We start from the raw sequence: 16,628 nt of genomic DNA, 5'->3' as shown, positions 1-16,628 counted from the left end.
TTAAATTGTAGGATTCTCGGATGACTAATTATAGACTTGTGTGAGCTTTAGCATGTGTTTTTCCTTTCCCATGATGGCTGACTTAAAGTCTGGGTCAAATCTTGTTTTTAGAACATTAATTGATTTTTATTTTTTATCTGATTAATTTGAATCAACTCTAAGATTTAGTGAAAAGATGATACAGCTGAAATTGATTTTTGATAAATGCAAATGCTCAAGATGAATATCTAAATTATACAATACAAACACACAAGCGCGTAATTTGCGGGGAGATAGGTGGGTTATGACCCCCCCAATAATCTGATCCAATCACTATAAATCCCCCCAATAAAGTCACATCATTTTGATTTACAAAAACCATCTTACATGAATAACATGTTAATTTTCTTTATTCATTATCAATTTTGGGTAAAATACTAGCATGTTTAATCATTTGGTAATGTAACCCCCCCCCCCCCCCCCCCCACACACACACACACACACACACACACACAAAAACTTGGTATCACCCAACCCGCTTTCTCTACCAAAGCGGCGGCATTCACTGTTTGCTTGTGGAAGCAGCTGCTGGGGAGTGGGTGTAGTTCAGCGGTCTCAGGCCCCGTTTACATAACGCTGTTGTTTTGATGTGTTTCAGCCTTCCATTTACACGATAGTGTTTCAGAAACGATCTGCGTTTACACGATGACACGTGAAACGATGAAAATGATGTAGTTCCCATGCCAGGCCACAAGTTCACGTTGTTTTTTTCTTTGCAAAGCTTGTTTACGCAAGTGGAGGAATACAGTAGGAATCGCAGCAAATTGTTCATTATTTACAAAATGGCCGGTGTGAGAGGTTTCGTGTGTGCTGACGATGAAGTTGGGTTGATGCTCCACACAAAGCTAAATTACAAAACGTCAAAATCACAAGAAAATGTAGACTGGGAATCGTGCTACTCAAGGTACGCTGACATCCACGCTGAATACCTTGAGCATTATCCTGCAAACGGGACGGCAGATGGCAAAGACTTTCTGCACGACAGAAGCTCAATAACGAAGGCCCAGGTGACCGGCAAGTTGAAAGCGGTAAGGATGAAGTACAGGCAGGCAGTGGATTCGGGGTGTTGTAGTGGACATGGACGTGTTGTGCTCGTGTTTTTTGAACTCTGTGAGCAAATATGGGGCGGATCGCCAGCTACTAGCACCCTGGAAGTTGGTCTCGAAACCGCCGATTTAGAAGACAGTGCGGCGGTCAGCACAGCTTCGAGTCCACGGAGCTCTACGCCCTTGCCAGCCATGAGCTACACTTCCATCAATGACCCAGGTGCCTCCCCAGTTCAGCTGGATGTATCACAAGCTCGTCGGGCTGAGCTTGAAGTACGTATAAGTAAACAGTGCTAAACGGTGTAATTGGTGTTTATTTTTAAAATATGCTTAGATATGCACATCAGTGCCGTATTTACAAATCACGTATCATCTGCTTTATTTTTTAAGGCAAAGCTGTCCAATCATAGGAAAGACAGACTGAAGTGGAAAATGCACTCTGACCCGGCAGTTCTGGAAGAGCTCCAGCTAAAGAGGAGGATGATCGACCTACTAGAGGAGTCAGAGAGACACAACTCAGAGAGACTGGATAAAATTTCAGAAAACATTAGCAAAATAACCTCAACTATCAGAGATGGCTTTACACTTCTGGGGCAACTAACTAACTAACTAACCCAGCAACAACAGCCATACAATTTTGCACAGGGGCACATGGAAGGATATGCTCAAGGGCCATCTGCACCCAACAGCATTTTTTTCAGCGGCCCTGCCTATGCTCAAGCACATAGGGCACCAACACAGCACAACTCACAGCATGGGGACTTTCTGGACTTGTGACAGACTTTGGAGTACACTTCTTGTACATAAATGGGACATGCAGATGTGTGTAAAAAGCACACCATCAGACTGCTCTTATAACCTGTTTACTATTTATACATGTATAGCACTATTAGTGATTTTTGTATTGACATTTTATTTTCCTCAATAAAAGCTTAAAAAAGGCACTTTCAAATGGTTATTTGTGTACCAACATCACTCAAAAATTATACATAACTTTTTTTTCCAAAGCAACGTCAACATACTGCTGTCTACAGCTATCAGTACCTACATAGGCAGTTTTCCATTTACATTGATTTCACAAGTATTCACAGTAGGGTAGCTCCAAATAACATGCAGTGTAAAACTGTACATGACAAAAACAGAATCATGGATCGAGGTACTTTGTGACAATTCTTCTCACACGTTTCCCAGCATTTTCATTGCAGTCCGTTACATATTTATTATTCTGTGTGCGAGGCTGCCAGTAACACTGGTAACTAAGAACTACCATACTTAATCTAGAAGCTTACAAAACAGTGAAAGCTCTTCACAGATTAATCTAGATTAATACCTGAATCAACAACTTTTTCAGCAAGACAAACTCAATAAAATAAATCCAATTAAAGGACAACAATATCTTATTTCTCACTAAAATATCCACTCAGTTTTTAGAAGATGAATGTAGTTCAATTCTATAGATATCAGCCTGGTCAAACTATTCAAATTTGAAGAAGTCCTTATTCAACTTCAGTAGAAGCTGGTTTTCAAAGTTGTGCGAGTCTATTCTTCCCCTTCTTGGGCTGAAGATCAATCCAGCTACACTGAAAAGCCTTTCACAAGCAGCAGAGGCTGGTAGGGCAGTGTTTAACTTGAGTGACAGGCTGGATACAGCCTGGTAAGATGTTAAAATGGTCATACCTTCAGCTGTACATGCCAGGTATGCATCAAGTTGTTTGGTTGTTTCCTGGGTGTGTATGTGCTTCAAGCTGGAGAAAAAGTCCTCTTCATCAGGAGCGCTTGAGGAGTCAGTTTGCCACAGAGGAGGCGTTCTGTGTTCAGGAAGATGCTCCTTGATGTAACTGAGACCTAAATCAAACAGTCTATCACCAGGCTATACATGTATACCATTTTTCAAAAATCATTGCATTGTCTGCCTGTTAGTTTATAAAACTCTTAGTAACTGTCGAAACTAGTGGTCAGGATAGCTAAGTGGACCCAAGAGCAGAGGCGGACAAGGTAGTGTGAGTGATTTACAAACGATTTATTGGAAACACAGTGAGAGATGTGGTTAGCACTGGGGGCTTGCAGATGAATCCGGCGTGGTGACAGGTTGTTGGCGGCTTTCACGGGATTCCGATTCCAGGGGAAACGGGAATTCTCTCTAGGCAGAGGAGGAGATGGCTGGTTGTGAGTTTTCTGGAGATTGGAAGTGAATTGAAGGTTCCAAACAAAAAAGAGTCAATCTTACTTGATTCCGGGAATCGATGAATCCTGCAGGGGAGGCATGTAAGGGCAGCAGGGGTTTGGATTGTCCGTGGGTGGGCAGGCAGTAAGAAGTCAGTGTGGAAGGTGACCGGTATGTGGTGACTGACGAGCGGATCCACGAGGGCAGGCAGGCTGAGGCAAGTTGAAGCTTCCTAGAGACACACAGAGACATAAACACCTGACGGGCAGTAAACACTATGAACATCATGAGTTGGCTGGAGGTCGTTACCACTGTGGTAGAATGACACTCTGGTGGAGACCAAGGGTAACACCTGGACCTTAAATGCCGGGCTAATCGCTCCACCACAGGAAACAGGTGTGCAGGATTACCCAGCTTAAACCTCAGGCTCCGCCTAGAAGTAGCAAAACACAGCACGACCTGCCCCCTGGAAAAGGAAGAGAGAGAGAGAGAGAGAAAACCACCACAACAAAACCCCTGCATCCTTACAATAACCTTGCTCTAAGTTGTTTGTCATATTGACTTTTAAGGAAACAACCAGCTAGATTTCTCAAGTCTTTTGTGTCTAAATAAGATTTTTGATTGATTTAACTAAAAATAGAAAATAAATAAATAAAAAAGTCAAAATAGGAACATGACTGAGAAATATTTAATGCTAGATGTTTTCTTACCTGATTTGAGAACCTCTTCATCAGCAGTCCAGCATTTCTTGAATTTTGGATGTAGAATGGCTGCAGCAACCAGTTCTGGGTCAGACATCATTTCCCCAAATCGTTTCTTCAGTCCTCCTTGCAGGGCATCGATCAGTGGCTTACAGAATTTCAGCGACGCTCTGGTTTTGTCAAGCTTGGAGACGAGGGCGTTGATTGTAGGGAGCAGCTATCCCATCTGAATATTGGATTCTCCCTGAAGTATGTTTATTGCCTTTGCAACTGGACCCATGGTGGTGGTGTATTCACCCAAAAAGGCGATGTCAGCTGGACTGTACCTAATGCACACAAAAACAAAAATGCTTAAGTGAATGTAATACAAATTGTAAATTGCTTTGGATAAAAGGTGCTACAGAAGAAAATTTACCATTTAAAAAAATAACCATTACTTTTCCGCAAGGCTTCTGACAGATTCCAAGATTTACTTGGAATAATTCTATAGGTACAGCATAGGGTAATCATCAAGTATTAAGTATTAGTGTGGGTGAAACACCCAAACAAATATTCACTACCAGTACTTACATTGGAACATCAAGTGCAGCACTGACAGCTCTCACAGCTCCCTCTCCTTGTACTTTGAGGATTCTCAGGATCCGCTCTACAGCCAAGTAAAAGGAGTTCCACCTTGTTGTGTTAGGTTGTATCAGCTGAAGTTTGCAATGTTCTTCAACCACCTCTGCAGTAGTAGTAGACCTTGCAGTCTTGTTCCAGAGAGCCTGACATTTGGAGAAGGCCGACCTCGACAATTTCTTATAGGCCTCTACCTTGTTTACATTATTTGCATCCACCATAGAAACCAGATTCAACAAATGGCAAGCACACCTATGATGCTTTGGAAGTTGGTATTGGAGACCATCATCTTCAGTCATAATGATGCCAATGTCAATGAATTCCACCTCCTCATCCTGATCATCTTGTGTTGGATCTCCTTGTTTTCATGTTCTCCAAACACTCTGAATGCTTTAATGAAGTTTGAACCATTATCAGTTGTGGTTCTGATGATCTTCTCACGGATTTCATATTCTGAGTGTATGTCATTCATCGCACTTGCCAATGTGTGAGTGCCCTTTAACTGCCTGCATGCAAGACCAACAGAATGGCTCTCAAAGTTGCTTGGATCCAGCCAATGTGCAGTAACGCCAATGAAACACCTCCTCTTCGCAGTCAGCAATCAGTTGTTGTGTGTGTGTGTGTGTTTGGGGTGGGGGGTAGAAGCCAGGAGGGTCAGGTTATCTAGGAATGGGAGGTAGAGGAATCCCGCCGGAAAGAGCCAGCCACACAAACAACTGGCTCAGTAAGCACCCCGATTCATCACACCCCACCACAAACAAACAAACAAACAAACAAACAAACAAACAAACAAACAAACAAAAAAATGGACCTGGGCCCCACAGTGACAACACACAGCTGTCACAAAAAAAAAAAAAAAAAAAGATGAATGCAAGGAATGAATATGTAAATGGAAATCAGCTTCTTCTGGAGCTCAGACACATTTATGCAGTAAATCCACAGAGGCTAAAGGAAGTAGGTGTAGAAAGATTAAGTGGCATGTTTGGGATGCTAGACCCAAAACTCTTTGTACTTGAGGTGTGTCAGAAGAAAATGTGACAATCATAATAAATGAAGCTCCAAAGATTTGGATCTTGCAGCGAGTGAGTAACAGCAGTGGTTTGCTGCTCCATCCATCCATCCATCCTAGCCAGATGCCCAAACCACCATCAACTGGCCCCTTTCAATGAGGAGGAGCACCAACTCTACTTTGAGCCCCTCTCAAATGGCTGTGCTCCTCACCCTATCTCTAAGAGAGAGGACAGCCACCCGTTGGAGGAAGCTCATTTCTGCCGCTTGTATTCGCCATCTTATTCTTTCAGTCACTACCCACCCTCACCTATGGTCATGAAGGGAATCTATTCTTTTAAACTGATTAAAGTTCTTAAAATAGTAATATTGTTTTCTCACAGCATTGGTAAATGTCTTTTTCTCTGCTCCTCAGTGAGACTGCCTGATTAAACAAAGCTTTAAAAGTGTCATGGTCATGGGTTTTGTTGCATTTGTTCCCATTTTTAATTGCTTGTTCTTGTTTTGTATAATATAAAAAAGTTGTTGTGTTCACCTCCTTTTAATTTATTTTCCTTGTGTGTATCCTGTGCCATCTTATTATCTTATTATTTACACCTTCATCTGGTTTCTTTCCTTTGTGTTTGTCTGAAACGCCATGATTAATTTAACCTGCGTTTCACTGTCCTCTCCCTCGCTCGTGATTCAAAAATGCCTTTTTCTGGATTCTTGTTTCTTTCATCAGCCAATAAAGGCTCACTTTCTGTTGCGCAACCAACCTGTAACAGGTTTTCTCTGTGCTTCCCCAACATGTCCCTCCTCTTTAACAATTCCTGTCATTGGCAGGAACACTCCTCCCTCTTCTAAGTGATACATGTATTTCCTTGTCCCTTCTTGTTTGCACTTCTTTCAGCTTCTGGATGGCTGTAACCAGCAAGTCTGTCAGGAAGCACTGAGAGAGAGAGGTGAAATGGCACAACAAGAAAGATTCTGCTGTTCGATCTGTCTGGATGTACTGAAGAATCCGGTGACTATTCCCTGTGGACACAACTACTGCATGAACTGTATTAATGCCCACTGGGATGAAGAGCATCAAAATCAAGAATACAGCTGCCCTCAGTGCAGACAGACCTTCACACCGAGGCCTGTCCTGGTGAAAAACACCATGTTAGCAGATTTAGTGGAGGAGCTGAAGAAGACTGGACTCCAAGCTGCTCCTGCTGATCACTGCTATGCTGCACCTGAAGATGTGGCCTGTGATGTCTGCACTGGGAGAAAAATGAAGGCAGTGAAGTCCTGTTTGGTCTGTCTGGCATCTTACTGTGAGGAACACCTTCAGCCTCATTATGATGTGGCTCCATTAAAGAAACACAAGCTGGTGGAGCCCTCCAAGAAGCTCCAGGAGAACATCTGCTCTCGTCATGATGAGGTGATGAAGATGTTCTGCCGTACTGATCAGCAGAGTATCTGTTATCTCTGCTCTGTGGATGAACATAAAGGCCACCACACAGTCTCAGCTGCAGCAGAAAGGACTGAGAGGCAGAGAGAGGTCGAGGTGAGTCGACTAAACATCCAGCAGAGAATCCAGGACAGAGAGAAAGATGTGAAGCTGCTTCAACAGGAGGTGGAGGCCATCAATCAGTCTGCTCATAAAACAGTGGAGCACAGTGAGAAGATCTTCACTGAGCTGATCCGTGTGATCCAGAAAAGAAGCTCTGATGTGAAGCAGCAGATCAGATCCCAGCAAGAAACTGAAGTGAGTCGAGTCAAAGAGCTTCAGGAGAAGCTGGAGCAGGAGATCACTGAGCTGAAGAGGAAAGACGCTGAGCTGAAGCAGCTCTCACACACAGAGGATCACATCCAGTTTCTACACAACTACCCCTCACTGTCAGCACTCAGTGAGTCTACACACTCATCCAGCATCAATATCCGTCCTCTGAGATACTTTGAGGATGTGACAGCAGCTGTGTCAGAGCTCAGAGAGAAACTACAGGACATCCTGAGAGAGGAACGGACAAACATCTCACTGACAGTCACTGAAGTGGATGTTTTACTGCCAGATCCACCAGAGCCAAAGACCAGAGCTGAATTCTTAAAATATTCACAGGAAATCACACTGGATCCAAACACAGCAAACACATGGGTGTTATTATCAGAGGGGAACAGGAAAGTAACAGTAATGAATGAACAACAGTCTTATTCTGATCATCCAGACAGATTCACTGTATGGTGTCAGGTCCTGAGCAGAGAGAGTCTGACTGGACGTTGTTACTGGGAGGTGGAGTGGAGTGGGATAGGAGTTCATGTAGCAGTCGCATACAAGAATATCAGCAGAGCAGAGAGTGGGAAATTTGGACGTAATGTCAAATCTTGGGCATTAAATTGCTTCAAAAATAATTATGCATTTTGGTACAACAACATCCAAACTTCTGTCTCAGGTCCTCGGTCCTCCAGAGTAGGAGTGTACCTGGATCACAGAGCAGGTATTCTGTCCTTCTACAGCATCTCTGAAACCATGACTCTGCTCCACAGAGTCCAGACCACATTCACTCAGCCGCTCTATGCTGGACTTTGGCTTTACTCTGGTGTCAGAAGTGCTAAATTCTGTAAACTAGAATAAAATGTCATATTATGGTGGGTTCCTTGTGCATGTTTTTTTCTCTCTATCATTGTTGTGGCATTTCTGCACTGCACAGAGATCAGCTGTCAGTCAAACATTATGGGTGGTACCTTGACATCTTCTAGTTGTTCTCTTGATGTTTTGAGTTTTTAGGTGGAGCTCTTTCCTGTGTCCGTTTAACCATGGAGGCTATCACTGCTCATGATGATTTTGATTTACATAAATATTTCTCCACATGAAAATGTAAACTTCTCTGTGCTCTAAATGTTTGCTGAATATTTGTATTGATGTATTTGTATGTTGTTTTTCTTCCATGTCATGCATTTTACAGGGAAATCAGCAGTCGTCTCTTCACGGAAATGTAAATGTATTTTATGTATCAGTGTATAAAGAATGAATCTACCTTTATATTTATCTTTAGCAGACCAAATACTTGTGGTGTTGTTTTCTAAGTTAGCGAACAAAGTAAAAGTTTTTATAATGAATAAAAAGCTTTAAAAATGGCACGGTCATGGTTGTTTTTTAAGAGTCTTTTACTCTGTATTCGTTCCAGGATCTCACTCAAAGCTGAAGGAGAAAATCTGAGAGAAAAATTGAATCAGATTTATATTTAGATCAGAAGATTCATCAGTCAGCCTTTCAACGTTTAATCAAACGGCTATTAGAGAAATTACCAAAGTTTTCACTTAGTCATACTTTAACCAATGCTTATGAAAAAGACCACCTCAAAAACTGATTTAAAAACCTGGTGTGAATGTGTTTTTAATATTTGAACCATCCCAGCTTTGTCCAGCAACAAAGCATTTTATGATATTGGTAAGGTCTCTTCTCCCATTTCCCCCATGGTCCCTGAATGCAGCATCAGTGTGACGTCACACAAATTTAAATCTCTCGTTGCTGGTGTTGGTGAAGCTGCTGGAGGCTCAGTAAAGGTTTTCCATGTCATCCTGCAGGTTATCAACTGAAATCTGAAAACTGATGCAAATGACCTGTAAATGTTCATTTATACTATTTTTTACGCCATAATCTGCTGTGAGTTAAGTAGCTAACATGCATGGTTTGTAGCCCAACATCAATAACATCCACCTTCATGTTATCAAGCAGTCTAGTGTGGATGCAGCCAGACTGTCTGCACGTCATGCTTCATTTTTTCCTCATCTCTGTTACGTAATCTGTCCTGTCTGACAACTTTTACAATCAGAATTATGATCTGAATACACTGTTGTGCCAAAGACATTTGTTTTTTAAAAGATGAGCTCAATAGACTCTCTGTGGGCTCCTCTTGTTGGTGTTTTTCTTTTCTTTTCTTTTCCTGTTTTTGTTTTATCTATTCATTTTTATTATTATTCACATGTGTGTGTGGCTGTGCCTGGAACCGGGACTTGCTGAGCCTTGGCCCAGTAGGGTGTGGTTGTGGAGGGTCCCCTGCTGATCGTTCCTGCCTGTGGGTACCTGTTGGTTTCTGGGTGCGTGGCCAGATGCTATATGGTATTGTTGTCCGTGGTAATTAGACCTCTGTGCCACGGTGTAGGGGGCTGGGGAGGTCTGAAAACACACACACACACAATGCATATAACATGCATATAAACACATCTACACATGTGAATAATAATAAAAATGTATAAATAAAGGGAAAAAAGAAAAGAAAAGAAAAACACGAACAAGAGGAGCCCACAGAGAGTCTATTGAGCCCATCTTGTAAAGATAAATGTCTTTGGCACAACAGTGCATTCAGATCATAATTCTGATTGTAAAAGTTGTCAGACAGGACAAATTACATGACAAACAATGAAAAGGAAAAGTGAAGGGTAGACAGCGTGACTGCACGTACACTCGACTGCTTAATAACATGAAGGTGATGTTACTGATGTTGGTCTGTTGGTCTGCTCCTCTCATATTTTCTCTTCCCACTGGAGAGCTGATCCAGTACACCTCTGCTTATTCAAGCTTTCTGTGACTGAACTCAAATGAATTAATGATAATCCCCGAGGCAAAACATCAACAAACAAAAATTGATGCAAACTAAATTATGGTGAACCTTAATTTAATTTTGATCATTTTAAAATATTTATTAATAGCTTTTCTTATATATGTGTAAACCTAATTTGTTCACAGAGGACAGCACCCTGCTGAACAGCAGATTTGATTACAGCAGGATAACATTCATATGCTGATGTAACAGTCTGTTGTTGAAGGGACATGTCATATGTCAAATCATATATCATGTCATAAATGCTTCATTGCTGAAAATTGTGGAGTAATTTGAGCTGTGATGGTTGAATTAATCAAAACACATTCATAACATTTTTTAAATCAGTCTTTGAGGTGGTTTCAAAGGCATCGGTTGAAACACAAATGACAAGAAAACTTTAGTCATTTCTCTAATAGCTGTTTTATTACATGTTGAAATTATTCTGATCTGAATATAAAACTGATTCTTTTTTCCCTCCAATTAGTTTCAAAATTTCTCCTTCAGCTCTGAGTGAGATCCTGATAAAGTGTTAAATAAAACCCAGGACCATGACATTTATAAAGCTTTGTTTAATCAGCCAGTCTCTCTGAAGAGCAGAAAAAAACACATTTACAAAATTACAGTTAACAGACAAAAGCACAGCAAAATAGAAAATCGGTTATATAAATTAGTTGCAGCAATAAAAAAAAAACCAAAACTGATCAGATAATGAAGCGCAGAAACACACAAAGGAAATGTAGTTTTCTGTTTGAGGACAATTTGTAGTTCATTCCAATTGAAAGGTGCATAATAAACTTGACAATAAACACAATGACGTGACAAATAATTCAAAACAAGGCAAAGAATAAACAATTTGGTGTTTTATCAATGATGTAAGAAAACAGTTAATATTGTTTTTAAGAACTTTGATCAATTTTAAAGAATACAGTCACTTCGTATACTAAACAGCAACAACAGCAAAGAAAAGCATACACTCTCCATAATAATCATCATAATGACAATGCTTTGCAGTTTTCTTAAGCTTGCGCAACAACTCGACTAAAGTGCGTTTGTGACATTTCATTGCTGTTCACAGGACAGCTGTGTGCTTTAATGAAGGATGAAACAGCTGTCATCCACTCAGTAAACACAAAAGATTTTTAAATAAATGTTATAATACATTTAATAAATGTAATAGATAAAAAAATGTATATATATTTTTATGATAAACAGACAAACAAACATCCAACTACCAGCCAATAACCTGCCTCTGCCTTGAAATGCTGCGTGCCAGACAGGATGAGGACCCCGATGCAGGACTCAAGACTCAGGAGCAACCTCAAAACACAGTTTTATTGCTGGAAATCTCAAGGAAACAGAACTGGTCAGTGTCAGCAGCATAAAGTAGTAAACATGATCACAGACAGAAAACCACAGCAGAGGGACATTATGATGGGAGCACTGACAACCAGGACAATGACAAGGACACGACGAGCAGTGGAAACTCAGGACTTAAATACACGAGGGCTGATGAGGGAAGTAGACACATTTGGGAAACGCAGGTGAACAATATAATACTAATGAGACAAAGGAAGTAAAACACAACACAACACACAAGGAACAGAAGACTGTCAAAATAAAACAGGAAACAACTAGGTGGCGACAGGAACGTGGACTTGACATACAACACTGGGAAAAACCAAAACACAATCTAGAACAGAAACAAAGGAAGCTACAAAGGAAACAGTTCAAACCAAAATACAAATAAGAATCTTTGGTCAAAGCACCTATGACCCATGACCGTGACAGCCTCAGTACAGAATGGAAGCTCCTGTCAGGCATCATTGTAGCTAAGACGAGCAGGCACATGGCACAATACACGAGCGGGGCCCAGAAGGGACTTGGCAGAGATACCAGGGGAGTAAAACACCAGCTACTGCTAGATAGAGCAGTCACTCAAGATTGTAAGACTAGACTGACCAACCTGTGCACCACCTGGATTGATTACAAGAAAGCCTATGGCACGTTGCCGCACAAACGGGTCCTGGAATGCCTAGTGCTGTACAAGATCAACAGGACCTTCATCAAGAACTCCATGGGAATGTGGAGAACAACACTAGAGGCCAACTCAAGCCCATCACACAAATCACCATCAATTTACCAAGGAGATGCTCTGTCCTCACTGCTACGGATACGACTACAAAATGGAGCAAACATTAGCCGAACCATAACGCTCTACACAGATGACATCAAAGTGTATGCCAGAAGTGAACGAGACATCGATTAACTGATACACATCACCAGGATCTGCAGCAATAACATTGGAGTGTCATTTGGACTGGAGAAGTGTAGTTGGATGGTAAAATGAGAGAGAAGGTAGTCAGAACTAAGGAGACTGCATTACCACAAGGCAAGACTGCAGACACTGAAGATAGGTACAAGTACTTTGGGATCCCACCACCAAATGGGATTCAATTGATTCAATTCAATTGATTCAATTTGTAATGTCTAAAATTTTATTTGTAAAGAAATCCATGAAGTCACTACCAGTTAAAGTGAAAGGAATACTCGGCTCTACAGAGCTCTGACTCTTTGTCAGCCTGGCTACAGTGCTGGAAACAAACCTGGGGTTTGTAGCTGGGGAGGGAAGTCTGGGATTGGTCACTTATGCTGCTTCCCCCTGCAACCTGGCCAAAGATTAGCAGAGAAATCGGATGGATGGACTGGTTGGTTGGATGGATGGATGTTTTATTAAATGTTGAAAGGCTGACTGATGAAGACGAATCTTCTGCTCTAAATATGAAACTGTTTCAGTTTTTCTCTCTGATTAGTTTGAAATTTTATCCTTCATATTTGAGTGAGATCCTGGAATGAAGACATAGAAAAAGACTCTTAAATTTTTATTTTATTATAAAACATTTTACTTCGTTTACTAACTTAGAAAACAACACAAAACATACTTGGTCTGTTAAACATAAATAATCAATGAATATTCTTTCTTTATACACTAGAGAGATTACATCATTATACACTGTGTGTGTGTAATGAGAGGTCTGCTGATTTCTGTTAAGCTCCATGAATTGGTAGAGAAACAACATACAAATACATCAACACAAACATCTAACAAATATTTAGACCACAAAGACGTTTACATTTTCATGTGGAGAAATATTTTTGTAAATAAATCATCTGCAAACAAACACAGGAAAGAGCTCCACCTAAAAAACAACAATGAAAACAATGATGGAGAGAAGATAAAATGCACAAGGAACCCACCATAATATGATATTTCATTCTAGTTTACAGAATTTTGCACTTCTTACACCAGAGTAAAGCCAAAGTCCAGCATAGAGCGGCTGAGTGAATGTGGTCTGGACTCTGTGGAGCAGAGTCATGGTTTCAGAGACGCTGTAGAAGGACAGAATACCTGCTCTGTGATCCAGGTACACTCCTACTCTGGAGGACAGAGGACCTGAGACAGGAGTTTGGATGTTGTTGTGCCAAAATGTAAAACTATTTTTGAAGCAATTTAATGCCCAAGATTTGTCATTGCGTCCAAATTTACACTCATTCCCTCCCCCTACTCTGCTGATATTCTTGTATGCGACTGCTACATGAACTCCTCTTCCTCTCCACTCCACCTCCCAGTAACAACGTCTAGTCAGACTCTCTCTGCTCAGGACCTGTTCCCAATCAGTGAATCTGTCTGGATGATCAGAATAAGACTCTTCTTGATTTACTGCTGTTGCTTTTCTGTTTCCCTCTGATAATAACAGATGTGTGTGTGCTGTGTTTGGATCCAGTGTGATTTCACGTGAATATTTTAAGAATTCAGCTCTGGTCTTTGGCTCTGGTGGATCTGACAGTAAAACATCCACTTCAGTGACTGTCAGTGAGATGTTTGTCCGTTCCTCTCTCAGGATGTCCTGTAGTTTCTCTCTGAGCTCTGACACAGCTGCTGTCACATCCTCAAAGTAGCTCAGAGGACGGATATTGATGCTGGATGAGTGTGTAGACTCACTGAGTGCTGACAGTGAGGGGTAGTTGTGTAGAAACTGGATGTGATCCTCTGTGTGTGAGAGCTGCTTCAGCTCAGCGTCTTTCCTCTTCAGCTCAGTGATCTCCTGCTCCAGCTTCTCCTGAAGCTCTTTGACTCGACTCACTTCAGTTTCCTGCTGGGATCTGATCTGCTGCTTCACATCAGAGCTTCTTTTCTGGATCACACAGATCAGCTCAGTGAAGATCTTCTCACTGTGCTCCACTGTTTTATCAGCAGACTGATTGATGGCCTCCACCTCCTGTTGAAGCAGCTTCACATCTTTCTCTCTGTCCTGGATTCTCTGCTGGATGTTTAGTCGACTCACCTCGAGCTCTCTCTGCCTCTCAGTCCTTTCTGCTGCAGCTGAGACTGTGTGGTGGCCTTTATGTTCATCCACAGAGCAGAGATAACAGATACTCTGCTGATCAGTATGGCAGAACATCTTCATCACCTCATCATGACGAGAGCAGATGTTCTCCTGGAGCTTCTTGGAGGGCTCCACCAGCTTGTGTTTCTTTAATGGAGCCACATCATAATGAGGCTGAAGGTGTTTCTCACAGTAAGATGCCAGACAGACCAAACAGGACTTCACTGCCTTCATTTTTCTCCCAGTGCAGACATCACAGGCCACATCTTCAGGTCCAGCATAGCAGTGATCAGCAGGAGCAGCTTGGAGTCCAGTCTTCTTCAGCTCCTCCACTAAATCTGCTAACATGGTGTTTTTCACCAGGACAGGCCTCGGTGTGAAGGTCTGTCTGCACTGAGGGCAGCTGTATTCTTGATTTTGATGCTCTTCATCCCAGTGGGCATTAATACAGTTCATGCAGTAGTTGTGTCCACAGGGAATAGTCACCGGATTCTTCAGTACATCCAGACAGATCGAACAGCAGAATCTTTCTTGTTGTGCCATTTCACCTCTCTCTCTCAGTGCTTCCTGACAGACTTGCTGGTTACAGCCATCCAGAAGCTGAAAGAAGTGCAAACAAGAAGGGACAAGGAAATACATGCATCACTTAGAAGAGGGAGGAGTGTTCCTGCCAATTACAGGAATTGTTAAAGAGGAGGGACATGTTGGGGAAGCACAGAGAAACCTGTTACAGGTTGGTTGCGCAACAGAAAGTGAGCCTTTATTGGCTGATGAAAGAAACAAGAATCCAGAAAAAGGCATTTTTGAATCACGAGCGAGGGAGAGGACAGTGAAACGCAGGTTAAATTAATCATGGCGTTTCAGACAAACACAAAGGAAAGAAACCAGATGAAGGTGTAAATAATAAGATAATAAGATGGCACAGGAGACTTACAAATGGGAACACATGCAACAAAACTCTTGACCATGACACTTTTAATGCTTTGTTTAATCAGGCAGTCTCACTGAGGAGCAGAGAAAAAACCTTTATAAGATCACAGTTGTAAGTCAGTTATATAAATCAGTTACAACAAACGTAAAAAGAAAAACACATCAGATAATGAAGCTTTGAAACACACGAAGGTAATGTAGTTTTTTTAGATTAAGAGCAATTTGTAATTCATTCCACTTGAAAGGTGCATAACAAACTTGACAAAAAAGGAAGGAGAAATAATTCAAAATGAGGCACAGAACAAAAAAATTTGTGCTTTTGTCAACAATGTGAGAAAACAGTAATATTATTTTTTTTATGAACTTTCATCAGTTTTAAAGAATATAGTAACTTCACATAGTACAGTACACATTCATTTCATATGTGAAATCCGTCATACTGTGAAAAAAAATACACTCATCATAATGATCATGTGCTCTTTGCAGTGACACTCCCGTTTTTTAATTACACTGTAGTCATTATAGCTCATAACACATCGAGCCTGTCCTCCTTTAAAAATCAACCACATCGATCTTTTCTGCAGGGATGATTTATGACCATGTTTTAAAATGAAATTAAGCGGCCTATAGGGGTTGTAGACGAAAGTGCGTTTGAATAACTTGTTTTCTCCAGCAAATCTTGAAAAAAATACGTAAATATGGATTTATTCATATTTCTGTAAAGCCTACGTGGACTAAATGGCATTAGATGCAACCAGAAATGTTAAAACAATAAAGATCTTGCTACACCCCTGTTTCATGCTTTGACGTGGTTGGTGGCCCGCTCCCTTGGGGGTTGGGGGTCTGGGTTTCTTGGGCCAGTGTGGTGTATAGGGGTTAATAATAATAATAATAATAATAATAATTTCAGGGCACTCAAGGTCACCTTACAGATAAAAAACAATCAAAGATGAAAACAGCAAAAGAGAAAGCACAATTACACAATAAACAAAAATTGAAGAAAAGCAAAACAGTTAGTTAGGACCAAGATAAAATCCTAGAACGCACACAGTTACAGGCCAAAAGCTTGTTTGAACAGATGGGCTTTTAGATGAGATTTAAAAAGAGATTAGCTGTTTATGACCTTTAAAGGTTGCAGTAGAGTGTTCACAGAGATGGGGTGCTGT

General features: G+C 41.2%; 2 protein-coding genes across 2 annotated transcripts; one reads left to right on the top strand and one right to left on the bottom strand.

Annotated features, from left to right (window-relative positions):
* The first annotated feature begins 6,451 nt into the window (after window positions 1–6,451).
* On the top strand, window positions 6,452–8,521 carry LOC115795997 (tripartite motif-containing protein 16-like). The gene has a single exon (XM_030752172.1). It carries the CDS (start codon window positions 6,526–6,528, stop codon window positions 8,173–8,175), a length of 1,650 nt encoding a protein of 549 aa, XP_030608032.1. The 5' UTR covers window positions 6,452–6,525; the 3' UTR covers window positions 8,176–8,521.
* Window positions 8,522–13,416: 4,895 nt separating this feature from the next.
* On the bottom strand, window positions 13,417–15,125 carry LOC115795659 (tripartite motif-containing protein 16-like). Its single transcript, XM_030751665.1, has one exon. It carries the CDS (start codon window positions 15,073–15,075, stop codon window positions 13,417–13,419), a length of 1,659 nt encoding a protein of 552 aa, XP_030607525.1. The 5' UTR covers window positions 15,076–15,125.
* Between the last annotated feature and the right edge of the window lie 1,503 nt (window positions 15,126–16,628).

Source organism: Archocentrus centrarchus, chromosome 17, assembly GCF_007364275.1.
Source record: "Archocentrus centrarchus isolate MPI-CPG fArcCen1 chromosome 17, fArcCen1, whole genome shotgun sequence".
NCBI lineage: Eukaryota > Metazoa > Chordata > Actinopteri > Cichliformes > Cichlidae > Archocentrus > Archocentrus centrarchus.
This window is presented reverse-complemented; position numbering and strand designations above follow the sequence as displayed.

Coding starts and splice junctions, on each gene's coding strand:
- LOC115795997 (XM_030752172.1), top strand. CDS start 6,526: ATGGCACAACAAGAAAGATTCTGCTGTTCGATCTGTCTGGATGTACTG.
- LOC115795659 (XM_030751665.1), bottom strand. CDS start 15,075: ATGGCACAACAAGAAAGATTCTGCTGTTCGATCTGTCTGGATGTACTG.